This window comes from Poecilia reticulata, linkage group LG3, assembly GCF_000633615.1.
Source record: "Poecilia reticulata strain Guanapo linkage group LG3, Guppy_female_1.0+MT, whole genome shotgun sequence".
Taxonomy (NCBI): Eukaryota; Metazoa; Chordata; class Actinopteri; order Cyprinodontiformes; family Poeciliidae; genus Poecilia; species Poecilia reticulata.
The window spans coordinates 999,780-1,013,214 of NC_024333.1; the positions used below are offsets into that span (position 1 = coordinate 999,780).

Genomic DNA, 13,435 nt, shown 5'->3' on the forward strand with positions numbered 1-13,435 from the left:
TTGTCCTGTGTTGCTCTGTGACATAGAACCATAAGAGAAAAAAATCATTTGATCACATATTTTTTTTAAGTCAGACATTTTACTGATCCTACAAAGAGTCGGGCCTCAAAGCATGAGAGGAGGGTAGATTTAAGTTTGAAAATGTGTATGCCTTTCAAAGTAAAATTTCTATAATCAAGGTTTCCTTTACTCAGAAAACATTTGACATGTGCGTCAGTCCTAAATATTCTTCTGGCCCACATGTAAATCATTACTCTGTACATCATTGTGAAGCCCACACCATTATGCTGTAGAGATGTTGTTGCTCAGAATGGACAGGAAGCTGAACCTTCAAGCATGTGTTCACACTCTGTCCTTCCAGCATCATTCCAGTGTGTTATTTACTTAAACAACATAAAATCCCAATAAAATACACTGACCTTTGTGGGCTTACCGTGTTATGTTAGTGTGTGTATATATTCAAACTGTGTGAATACTTTTCACCATAAAAGTTTCTGAAGCCATCAGTACGTAGCTACTTAGCACAAAAAGTTCCTTTTCTAAATAGTTTTTATTTATTAAAGGTCAAAATACCATAACTACCATCAACATGACAAGTTGATTTGAAAATAATAATCCATTAAGCTTCATCAGCATATCCTCATGCTGATAAGGAGCCCGAAAGGATTAATTTAGATTAAAAGATTTGTGCAAAGTCAAACAAAATTAGTACTGAGAACACATTGTAGCAATACCTCCAAGAAAACAATTTTCCCGTGGTCTTTTCAAATCAGAATATAACCAACTGTGATCAATGCAGTAACGCCAATAAACGGGAATAAGAACTAAACAGCAAATAAACTTCCTAGACTTAATCAGCCAGAGATAAAGTCAGTAGAAAAAGATTCCAAAGTCGCCTTTTCCATTCCATTTGAACTGATTCTCCTGAACAGAAACAAAGATCTGGTGCTCCATCAGATCCTGGACCGCTCGGCTGCAGGACACTTCCTTGCTTCTACTCAACTGACGACCGAACTGCCACTTCCTGCTGATGGCAGCAGCATCGCCGTCGCTGCTGTTGGTCCCCGCCAACTCCAGCTGGGAGGCAGCAGAGTCTGACTTTGCTGCTGGCAGCTCTGGAGGAGCCTCCTGCTCCTGCTGGTCGTCAGCGCTTTGCACCGCTGGGTCTTCTGGGGACAAACAGAAGAACTACAGATGAGCTAACTACTGATTCTACCAAGACAACCATCAGAGCATCAGGCACAATGAGAGCTGCTGACCTTCACCCTCACAGGACTGGACCCTCTGCTCCTCTCCAGTACCCGGTTTAACCAGAATCACACCATAGTCCTCATTGTTGTGAATGACATTGTTTTCCATGGTGATGGATGGCATCCCATCCAGCTCATTGGCAAAGTCCTGCATGTACACACACGCACACACATTATATGGATCATACTTTTGAAAAGAAAAATTTACATTAGAAAGCAGAGATTCAGTGTTACAAAAAGAAAACCTATCAGCCTGACGTAGAATAACAAACGCCTCAGAAATAAGCGATCACGTGAAATAGTGCCACCTTCTGGAAAATGCAGCAATATTACCTGACCTAAAACTGAAATAACTATCTGTTGTACCCAGGACTCAAGAGCACCTTTTGCTATTCATTAATGAGTTAATCCAAAAAATATAAACCTTACATCTGTTAGACATTTAAGGTTAGAAGGATTTTAGCTTTAGCTGCAGATGCATCCTTTGCTACAAATGAAATGTTCAGTAATGAAAATCTGCTGCTACATTTTAGGAGATATGTATTCTTTATTATTTTTTTTATAAAAGATTGTTTAGATGCATATTTTAATGCATTTCTAATACTGCATAAAATACTTAAATGGTTAAACAAAAAATCTGCCGAATGTGCCAATTTCTTTTTCTTATTAATAATCAACCATTATTAATAAGAAATTATTAATAATTTCTTATTAATAATGTGTGTGTGCGTGCTGACACACACGCACGCACACACACACACACACACACACACACACACACACACACACACACACACACACACACACACACTTTGGTCAACACAAGCTGTAAAAACTATTAACAGCACATTTCAACAGGTTGCAGGATTTTTTTTTTATAATTTTTTTTTTAGGCTGAAAGTCGGCAGGAGTCGTGGCGCCTCACCTTGATCAGGACTCCGTCCTTACAGTGATGGATGCCATTACTGACCAGACTGGAAATGCTGCCAGGATAAATCTCAACACCTGCCCCCTGCACAGACACATGACTGACATCATCAAGATCAGCCAATCATCAAACAGCAAAAGACAGAGTTTGTGACATGGAAGCTTTCTGTTTAACAAGTAGGAGCAGGGGGCCTTCCTGTGTGATTGGTGTGTGCTGTCCGAACCTTGGAGCCATACAGGTCACACATGTTCATGGTGAAGCGGGCAGATGTCTGCACAATCACGCCGGTAGTGTCACACTGCAGCACACAGTTCTCCATGTTCAGAGTGCCCTGACGTACACCTGGTCATCAATCGACAAGGAAGATTCAGCACTTTAAACATCACAGGGGTCCGGGTAAATGACACGTCAGATTACTGCTGATGGAAAATCCATTTTTTTAGTTTTGATGTTTGTTCTGCAGAAAATGATCAATCAGGCTAATTGAAGAACAATGCTGACAGATTACTAAGCATTATTAAAATCCAAATAATAGAAATAGTTTAATGCTTGTAATATGAAAGATATTGCATATTTTTTATTTGCAGTGCTACTATTTACACTGGACGAGTAATCAGCTAATGTTAGGTGGATTAGCTAATATCTATTAGCTGGCAAATTAATCAGGTCATCTGCTGGAGAGGTTCCAAGATTATCTATAATCTTAAACAAACTGGACTGAATGAAGTGGTAGCTTGAATATGACCTACTCACACAGAATGCCTTCAACAGCATCATGCTGGATGAACTTGATGTTGGACACTCTGACATCGGCTCCTGTGGACTCCACAAATGAGTCGCCTTTGTGTTGGTTTTCAATCACAACTTCATCAGGGAATCCAAAGCCTGGTACACAAACCAAGAGATCTGTTAACACCCAGCATTCCTCTGAATGTTCAACATGTCTCAGGAGACTCTGGCAGCGGTCTTCCTGCTGCAAGTTCACACATTTAATGCCAACCAGTGGAACCTCTTCACATTTGGTCACATTCCAACAACACAGTGGAAGCAAACTGAAAGATACAGTTCATTTATGTCCTCTAATCCCTTTACACTGATGCCAATACATAATATCTTGTGAAACCAACAGTCTTCAGAAATCACCTCTAATTTTTAACGGCCACATGTGTGTCTAACAAACCTGTGAGGTTTGATACAGAACATTATTGAACAGACAGCAACATGAGGACCAACAAACACAGCAGCAGGACAGGGAGAATGCTGTGGGTTGGGTTCTAAAACAATATATATGATCCAATATCATATCTGTATCAATCCCAATATTGAAAAATTCTAAATCAGGTAGTGTTGAAAATGTGCCCAATCCATGAGGGCAGATCTATTCGTTCTAACTCTATTCTAAGCTACATCAAGCGTTATTGTTCAGTGTTATATTTAAATTTCCTAACAGCATTTCTCAGAACATCAGTGTTCACATCAACAAGGAGCTGGATCTTCTTAAGGAAACAATCGTCTAAAAAGTGCTTTTCCAACCACACAATGCGTTTTCTTACCTTCAACAGTGATGGAGTCTGGTATGAAAATGGAGCTGCTGACTCTGTAAGTTCCTGGAAGAATGATGACCATGTCACCCTGATGACAGGAATCCACGGCTGACACTGGATCTCTATGGAACTGCAAACATCAAACGGTTCATCCTCCTGAAGCGGATAGACTGCCTTCATGTGTATTTGTGTGCGTGTGTGCACAATGATATTTGTGCTGATATGAGGATATCAGCACAAACTGTTTAGCACAGAGATGGAGGGTTGATGATATGGGCTTTGCTTTGGCCTTTCTATTGGCCATAAACTAATCTGTAAACAAAGCATTCTACATTCAAAAGTGGGCTGATTTGCTCAAAAGCTAAAACGTGGGACCAACTCATCAAAATAATGACCTCAGAGAGGGCTAAAATGATTCATCAGATTAATGATGATGAATCGACCACTGAAATAATCATCTTAAAAAGGACGTTAGCTAAAGAAAGAAGATACTCTGTAATTAAGCCAAATCTTCTTCAAACCTTAAGCCAAAACTCATTAAGTGGAAGTTTTAGCATCTGAAAAAAATCTGTTAAGCATCTTTTGCAATATAATTATTAATCCGTTAATCCAAAAACTCTCACCAGATCAGCCACACTATACTGACGTTCAGTCCAGCAGAAAGGACAGAGCTTTTCTCATGTTGATGTTAGAAGAAAAGCTGTTATTGGATTTTAGGCAATGAAATGTTTCCTGTTTTATTTAAAATTAATTAAATTAGTTATTTAACTGCCATTTTTAAAATTCCTTACATGTAATAAGGAAACTACTGTCTACATGGACCTAAAGACTTGCAGGTAAGTGTTTTCGAGTGACATTTAAGGGTTATTGTATTCCTATTATTGTATAAAATTACTTAAGTGGTTAAATTTAAAAATCTGCGGAATGAGATTTAATTAAATCTGATTAATCATTAAAATCAACTGCTAAAATAATTGTTAGCTGCAGGTCTAATCCCAACCACAGCTAATCTACAGCAGAATGAGTGAAGAAGTTGATTTAAATGGTCCAATCAGAAGTGAGCTGGGTCAACCTTTCTAAACTTCCAGTGTTTCAACCACAGCAGCTGACCCTGCTGTGCTGTCAGCATGTGTGTGCTCTCACCTGGATCTCTGTGTCATCAGAGGAGCTGAGCGGCAGGAGGCGTGCAGTGAGGAGAGACTGCAGCTGGATGGTGTTGCAGCTGGCCGTTACCACGTGAACCACCTTCACACCGGACGCTCTAAGTCCACGACTCTGCACACACTGCCGCCTGGAGCTGCCTTTGTAGGCCAACACATACCTGAACAGGTGCAGAAGGAGGTCAGGGTTTGTTGTGTACGAGTGAGAAAGAGAGACAGCCAGGGACAGTGAGGGACACACCTCAGCAGGGGGTTCTCGATGATCTGCAGTTTGCGTTTAAATGTTTCCAGCTGGTCGTAGAGCTTCAGGCCCTCCACCATGGACACATTGTCTATCTCTGAGTCTGAATCGGCGCTCAGTCCGCCACGCAGCTCTGAAAACTGCTGGAAGCACTGGGAGCAGCTCTGCAGCAGGGACTGGTACTCTGCCACCAGGCCAGCTGGGACTCTGTCTTCCAGGATGTCATAGTAGCTGCAAGAGGACATCAGCATCAACTAGGGCTGGACAACAAATCAATAACAAAATATACAGTATATGTGATCAATATCAATATGTCTGATAGAAGTTTTCATAATTTCACTGAACTCCAATCCAAAACCACACAGCATTCTGAGCAGAAGAAAAGCTAGGAATGACCAGCTAAGCAAAGTTGGTGGCATCAACTTACTAACTCACTCACTCCTTGGTTACCTGGCAACAACCTGTTGATCAACATACATGGTAGCAGTTTCTTGTTTTGCCATGGTGCCTCATAAAACTGAAAACTGTGGCTAAAACAGGAAAGATCACATCACCAGTTTGGGGGTATATTTCAAATATTAAAAAAATAAAACTAATTATCCATGTTGACTTATATGGAATGCTTATATCGGGATATGTTTTTCAGTCAATTGTCCAGTCTGAGCATCAACCTTCACATTCCAGAAGTTCAAGTTCTGCTTACAGTCTGAGACGAGGCTCCACACAACGAACAAAGTAGTCAAAGTCATCGTTCTCATCCTCTTCATCCCACTGCCTCCAGATGTGTTTGTAGAAAAACCTGCAAACATGAGAAGACTCTTAGAATTGTTCTGCAGTACATCAGTCAGGTCCAATTCAGAGCACCCTACCTTAAGTGCTCAAGAGTGAGCGCCGTCTGGTCAAAGTCCCCTGACTCATTGTAGAGCACCTGCAGCTCCAGCAGGGGAACTTTGTGCTGAGTCGCCTCCAGCAGAGAATTAAAAGATTCCTCTGTGATCTCGCAGCTTCTGATTTCATACTGCAGAGGCAGCACCAGCTTCACACACGCCTTGAGGTCGTTCAGGTCCAGATCTCCCACCTGAACTCACCAACAGAATCCCACCAACATGACTGTTAGCAGCTCATTTAGATGGCTCATTTAGCTGTCTAAATGAGCTACTCCTACCTCCACCACCACATCAAAGACATCAGTGCTCCACAGAGCCAACCAGTCACACGGCTCCATCGCCTTGTCCAGGTAGTCTGCTGTGAATGCCTTCACCTCTGAGGGTTTACAGTCTCCTGCACACCAACAAACATGTGGCATTAAATAACTAAGAAACATGGCGACTAGACTGTGGTGGTGTCAGAGTTACCCAGCATGTAGTCCTGATATGCCTTAAACCTCTCGTAGAACAGCAGGCTGCCGGTCTGGAAGGTGTCGGGCAGACTGGAGCTTCCACCTCTGTGTTGCTCACATCTCTGCAGCCGAGTCCCCGATTTCTCACTGCTGAAATGATCTGTGCCACTGTCCTCTCCACTGTCCTCATTTAGACTCAGGGCTGTGGAGGGCGAATCACATTCATTTCATTTTCATTTAATTCATTTGTTTATTTATAACTTAAAATGAGCATGTCACATGAAAACAGAATGAAGAGTATTTTGAAGAAAAATACTCTTCATTCCCTTCTCTCAAAAGTCAATTCACATAAGCAACTTAACATCAATCAACCATCCATATACATCTTTAATCTTTATGATCATCACTATGCTACCACAAAACATTGAGATAAGATTCTAAGTTCATGTTTCACACTCATATCAATATGACTTAAATAATTTAGACTTTGCAATTTGCTGGCTTGAAATTGACCTCTACTCTTTCCAGCACTGCCCTTCAGCTCATCATTGCAACAATGCTCCTCAAATGAGATGATTACAGGTGTTCTTAGGAAGCTTTGTAGCCAATATAATGAGCTCAGAAGATGTGCAGTTCCACCATGTGTTTGCTAATTGCTGCTGCTGCTAGTCTGGAGGAGCACCCCCCACCCCTCACAGAGGGGGTCGGAAACTGGGATTGGAGACTGCAGCTCCATGAAGGAGCTTTGTGGAAACAGGTGGTGCCTGTTTCCACAAATGGCTATCAGGGGAAATTAGCGGATTTCTCAAACATGCATGAAAGAATCAAAGTGGCAATCCAAGTTTGTTTTTGATGAGGGAATAACATTCTAAAAAGCTCAAATATAGTCACTTTTACCCTACAGTGTTAGAGGAGAGGACAGTTGAACTGTTTGTCATCGTGGACATTGCTAGGCACCTCTATACACCGTCACACTGGATTTGCTCCTCCCCAAATCCAGAACAAACAGACTCAGAAACTGCTTAGTCCTAAATGGCATGATGGTGGGGCCTGGGGGGTGCAGGGGGGCATAAGATGTACAAGAGGACAAAAACAACCTGACAGTCAACATTACTGAATGTGGAATAGATCACATGACGTGCAATAACCCATGTAATGTGCAAATCCTACTGCTAGATTTCATATTTTCCTTTTGTTTTATTTATCTTCCTTTTCTATATTTTTATTGTACTTTTTCCTTTTCATATATTACTTCTCAAAGCTGTCAACACTATGAGTCGCTCAGGTTTTACTATTAATCCGATTTCCGCCGATGGATCTTAAATGTGTGAAAATAATTCCTCTGCTCTCTGTGACAACCCACTTTAAACATTGGCCATTCAAGATAAGCTAATGCTTTTTCTTAAAACAGTGGACACAGCTGTTTTCTGATTCATATTGGAGGCAGATTCAGAGTTTATAACATAAAGCACCAGGGCCACAGGGAACAGTACAGTTTGTCCTTGTGACAGAGGCATTTTGAGTGTCAGTATAATGCCAAGTAAATCAGGTAAAGTCTCAAAGATACAAACATAAAAACACACAAAGACTAATTTAACCGTCAAGACACGATAAGTTACGTTGACTCAGTTATGATGCCAGGTAACATGACCCAATCTATCTAGCTGCTATTAGCTTAGCACTACTCGCCTTTAGTCATTTATACAGCAGAGGATTGTACCTAAGTGAATTTAACCACTTTATTGTCTGAAAAAAACAGTGAAAGCTTTCCACAGACCTTGGGTTATATCCAACTGGCTGTGCCCCGCTCCAGGAAGACTTTCCTCTGTTTCTTCAGCTTTAACGGCAGAGTGCAAATCAACCACCACCATGTCCGACATGTCACTGACTATACACGCCGTTTCCTGGTTTTCCTGCTCCATGGATGCGCTAAAAACCCGTCTAATGCAGTTCTTAAAGGTGTTCAAGTATTTCCTGATTTACAAACACGAAACTACCAGTAGCATCCACCCTGCTGCTTTCAAAATATCCCGGTCAGAGTTCTCTCTGCCAATCCGGAACCCGAGCCAATCGTAACTCATAACACCGAGCATGCGCACAATGCACATATGCATACACATTTCTTCTCCATTTTAAAAACGTAGAACATACACACAAAAAGAAAAATATATATGTTTTTTTTGTTATACCAAGAAAAACATAATACTATTAAAATATTTTATAACAACAAAAATACACCCGGAAGTTAATCTCCGGTGTCAAAAGTTTGAAGTCACGTGCTTCTGGTGGATCTATTTTTCTTCCTGGTTTGATGTAGCGCACTGACTGTGAATGTTAGCCTCTTTGGCTACTGATCCTACAGCCAGCAGTCAGGTAAAATGTTGCAAAATAATTTTATTGTCATGTAAGAATCAAGGTTTGCATTCTGTGGGTCCAAATGGTGGGAATAAATTGCTAAATGTGTTAGCATTAATATGCTAGCTGTTCTCCCCGCACCATGTACTGAATTGAAGCTGTAACTGTATTATACACAGCGGTTGTTTATTTTGGTCCAGGATGCGGTCGCTGCTTAAACTGTGATTATTAAACAGTGTAGCAATGATATGTATCGCGCCAATTCTATATTGACTGTATGGAAAATTCTGACATTTCAGAGTTGAGAAAAAAAACATAGCCTGTAGGTTCTGCTAATTTATCTTTTTGCCTCTTAGCGTTTCAATTATATAAAAATATGTTAGAACTAAACTGCTTTTAAGAACAACTAATTTGTGGACAAATAAGAAAAATCTATATTTAAAATTTTATTTAACGTTTTGAAACTATGTTAGAGAGATTAGAAATTAATATTTGTTCTATGTTTGGTGTTCAATGTTTGGCCCATAATAGTTTGGTGTTGACATAAAATGGACCACTGTTGGAAAATGTACAGTACATGTTTTTATTTCTGTTTTTATTTATCAGCTGTTTTAACTCTCTCTCCTGTCCCCATCAGGTTTCTTGTTCAGTCGGGTCTCAGTGATGTTATGAAGATGTCTGATCACAGAAACATCAGAGACCACGAGGATGATGATGATGTGTTAGAGCTCTCAGCCAGCGATGAATCTGAGCCTGAAGAAGCACCAAGAGAGGCTCCGTTTGACCCAGAGCTGGATCACAGCGATGAAGACGGGGAGGTGATGACCTCTGCTTCACCTTCTGCTCCCGCAGCGCAGAGTTCTTTCAGCCTGAGCGGAGCGAGTTCAGGCTTCTCATTCCGCAGCCGCAGCATCTTTGACTGCCTGGACAGTGTAGAGAAGCGCTCTGTCACCCCGCGGAACAAAGGGAACTCAGCAGAAAGCAGGAAGACGAGCCATCCTCCTTCCACTTCTCCCATACCACAGAAGAAGAGAGGCGTCCCAGACTATCTGGTGCACCCCGAGCGTTGGACACGCTACAGCCTGGAGGATGTGGCTGAGAGCAGTGATCAAGATAACAGGAGAGCAGCTCATCAGTTCCTGTCTGGTCTGCATCAGGAGACAAAAAGTGATCCTCGGTGTGACGTCCAGGAGAGGATGATGTTCTCAAGACCAAAGCGGCTCTCGAAAGAGCAGGTGGCTGTGCATTTGCCACCTGATCTGCAGGGAAAGGAGAAGGAGTTACAGCTGAGTCACCTGGCTGAGGAAGATGAGGATAATGAAGGCAGAGAAAAAGCGGAGGTTGGAGATATGGCAGAAAAATCAAAACAAGGAAAGAAAAATAAAGAGAAAAGCATGGGTGAACCTGTGGCTCTGGAAGAGAAGTTAGGCGAGTCTAAAGTTAACTTCACCTCCTTTAGGAAGACCACGGCAAAGAACTACAGAAGAAATTCTGGAGAAAAAGAGGACTGACCCCTGAATGGATGCAATACTAAAGGCTTTCTGACCTGTCAGACAGCAGTACTCCCTCTGCACAGAACTTCCATTTCATCCATTCATTTCTTGGGTGGAACATGCATGATGGATTCATGAGAGGATTTTACATTATTTAGAGGAAAACTAAGAATCCTCATTTCTTGTTTTTACAAATGAAGTAAAGCGTTAAGAAACTTCATTGTTTTAAGCATCTGTAATTGGTGTAGATTAATTCCAACCAGATTTGACCTGTCCTAGTCCTAGTACTTAGAAAAAAGATTTAAAATGTTTTTTTTTTTCAAAGTAGAATAAAAGTTTCATACACCTCAAGTTGTGTTTTAAGAAGAAAATCTGTTTAGTGTACAACAACTCAGTTCAAGTTTGAGAATAAAAAAATGTAAGTATCTAAAATAGAGCCCAGATTTAGTAGAATGGTGTTTTAGCACTACAGTTAAGATCACATAGAATGTAAGGTATCAGGTATCAACACCAGAACTGCTGCCAGACGTAGTTTACAGTCATGTTGCCTCACAGGTTTTAAAAATCATTCACATCTCCTGTCAGCATATGAGCTTTCCCCCCACAGATTGCCCAGAATGCTTCCAGTGAAAATGTTTGAGAGGCTTCTTCAATGCTCAGTTAACTGAGAGTTATCAGCTTATCATCAGTGTAACTAGGCAACTCAAGAACTACTTCATTTTATACTCTAAATTAAGACTTAGAGTCTTAAGTCTTAATTTTACAAGATGAAGTTGCGCTAACAGTCCTTCTTAGACAGGGTACCTCTATATTACATTGTCATAAGTGAGTTCTCTGATTCTTTCTTCAGCAATAGTGGGAAAACAAGTTTGGTTATTACTGTTGTTACAAGGCATTTGTTAAATGAACTCCCTCTCATGGATGGGCAGATTCCTCACACCTAGGGTGAGCTGCTCTCAACACCTGCCTTTTAAATGTCCACCTGATACTCCACTAAAACCGCTTCCAGAGATAGAAATGTGAGTGGAAAGACAGACATACTTGGCTGTGCAGCATCAGTGAGGATGAATACAAGATTAATTTTAAAATGGATCAGGAGACAAACATGCAGAAGATGGAAGCATCAGTGTCATAGTTCTTCATCCCTCAGTCATCCACTGAGGCTGATATGATGAAACGTGTTATGATCGAGTCAGTTTTTTATTACTGACATTTAATTCAGTAAATACATCACTAGGTGAAACACATTATATAGATCAATTATACACAGACTGTTTTCCAGCATTTATTTCTGTTGATGTTTTATTTTACTTATGGCTAATAATAAAAACACATTTAAAAATTAGACCAAAAACATTTTATTACAGAAGTGTGGGCTTAATTAAAAATATGTTTAATACCTGTTGTTCTTTTTAAAAGGTACTTTTACTCAAACAAGATGAATTGAAATTAACATTTTTTAATTTAATGAATATGACAGGTACTTTAAAAAAAGAAGTGATGCACATGTCTAACTTGGTTGTTGCAGGCCCAACCAACTGAACAAATATAGCCTGACAGCCTGATATTTCTATTTAAATATCCTTTTTTATTTAAATGTTATGTAATGTTATATTTTTTTTTTCAATTAAGGGTTTTTGTTATGTATGAGTTATAATCATCAAAATGACAAGAAAGAAAGCCTTGAAACATTTTAATGTTTGAATAATGGAACACTTTCTGAAATTAGTGACTAAATTACTAAAACAAACAAAAAAACAATATATTCTAATTTCTAGAGATACATTTGTATGTCAAGACTGTTTCAAATTCAGCACTGAGATGGAGTGATACCAAGAATGAGGTTCTAGATCAATCACTGCTGATTCTATAGTAAAGTCTCAGTGCTTCATAAGAGTCTAAAAGGTGACCGGACGGTACAAGCGAAGCCATTTTTTTTTCATAAACTTTAAATATTCAATGCCAGATCTTTTAGAATGGGTTTGATCTTGTAATTATTGATCAGTTTACATTAGGTTTCTTCAAAAGTGGTTTGATCACTGCAGTTTTCAGGGCAGCTGGAAAAAAAATCCACAAAGGAGGGTAAATATTTACTATCTGGGCAAAGTTGAGAAAAATAGTGTGTAAGAAACTTATTGTGGTAATTTAGTTTTATTCTGTTACAAAGAATCTCCTATAGAAGGGGAACTTTGTTCAAATTTTCCTTACTTGTGTGTTTAATGCCCCTGTTCATTTTTTAATATCTATGAGAAAAGTTAATATTTCCATGTAAAAATCCAGACAAAGGTTTCAATAATAAAGTACATCATCTATATGCTGAAGAAGAATTAAGTGTCAGAATAACAGCTGTGTTCCACAATGTATCTGTTTCTGTCTAATGTTTGCATATGACTGGGATTCATATCACTTCCCTTTTCCTTATTTGTTGAGTTTATTACAAAAGCTGTAAAAGGGAGGGATATTCTGCTCTTGACAGTCCAGGATCTGCCTCAGTGTAAACATTTGCTGAAAGAGCTTTTAAAGTGACATATTTGTTTTATACTGTAACTATTTATAAAACTATAGTAGTCTGCATAAAGACATGTAGCCTGCTTTGTTGTGATAAAGAAGCCAAGCTTATTTACACATTGCAGTGCTCTGGCTTTCTGGCTTTTTATTTAATGTATAGTTCCTTTTAAATCTTTTCCTTGTAATTTTTCTGGTTATTGAAAATGACCAATTTGGGTAGTTATTAATTATGCTATGATTAAAAAACCCCCTCCAAGTTAGACTTCACCGGTAACTGATGGGCCAGCACTGGTAAATTATGAGGAGACTGCTCACTTGAGTTAGCTTTGAACATGCTGGTTTTTAGCATGCAGGGGATGATCACCCACTGGATTACCTACTTTCCCTGCTGTTCATTACCATGGATAAGAGCGTTAGCATTGAAGAGACTTTCAATGCATGTGTTGCCTTGATAGAATTTATTGTAATACAACCTCACATCAGGCATTAACATATGTACACAAGTTAAAGTTCTCTGACTCTGAGAAAACATTTTGTTGGAAGTATAATTAATGTTAAATAAGAATTTCACAAATTATAAACTGGATTTCAAGTATTCAGCTTTTAGTGTGGAATAA

The 13,435-nt window shown here is 39.6% G+C and overlaps 2 protein-coding genes across 2 annotated transcripts; one reads left to right on the top strand and one right to left on the bottom strand.

The window, feature by feature from the left end:
* Nucleotides 1–531: 531 nt before the first annotated feature.
* Nucleotides 532–8,523, bottom strand: shcbp1 (SHC SH2-domain binding protein 1). The gene is made up of 13 exons (XM_008404938.1): nucleotides 8,240–8,523; nucleotides 6,479–6,664; nucleotides 6,289–6,404; nucleotides 5,993–6,201; nucleotides 5,827–5,922; nucleotides 5,124–5,354; nucleotides 4,866–5,043; nucleotides 3,732–3,852; nucleotides 2,932–3,063; nucleotides 2,402–2,520; nucleotides 2,176–2,262; nucleotides 1,260–1,398; nucleotides 532–1,169 (listed from the first exon to the last, which is right to left on the bottom strand). The coding sequence occupies exons 1-13, from the start codon at nucleotides 8,382–8,384 to the stop codon at nucleotides 871–873; spliced, it is 2,058 nt and encodes a 685-aa protein (XP_008403160.1). The 5' UTR covers nucleotides 8,385–8,523; the 3' UTR covers nucleotides 532–870.
* A 205-nt stretch (nucleotides 8,524–8,728) lies between these two features.
* Nucleotides 8,729–10,661, top strand: tssc4 (tumor suppressing subtransferable candidate 4). The gene is made up of 2 exons (XM_008404937.1): nucleotides 8,729–8,835; nucleotides 9,455–10,661. The coding sequence occupies exon 2, from the start codon at nucleotides 9,486–9,488 to the stop codon at nucleotides 10,326–10,328; it is 843 nt and encodes a 280-aa protein (XP_008403159.1). The 5' UTR covers nucleotides 8,729–8,835; nucleotides 9,455–9,485; the 3' UTR covers nucleotides 10,329–10,661.
* Nucleotides 10,662–13,435: the final 2,774 nt, after the last annotated feature.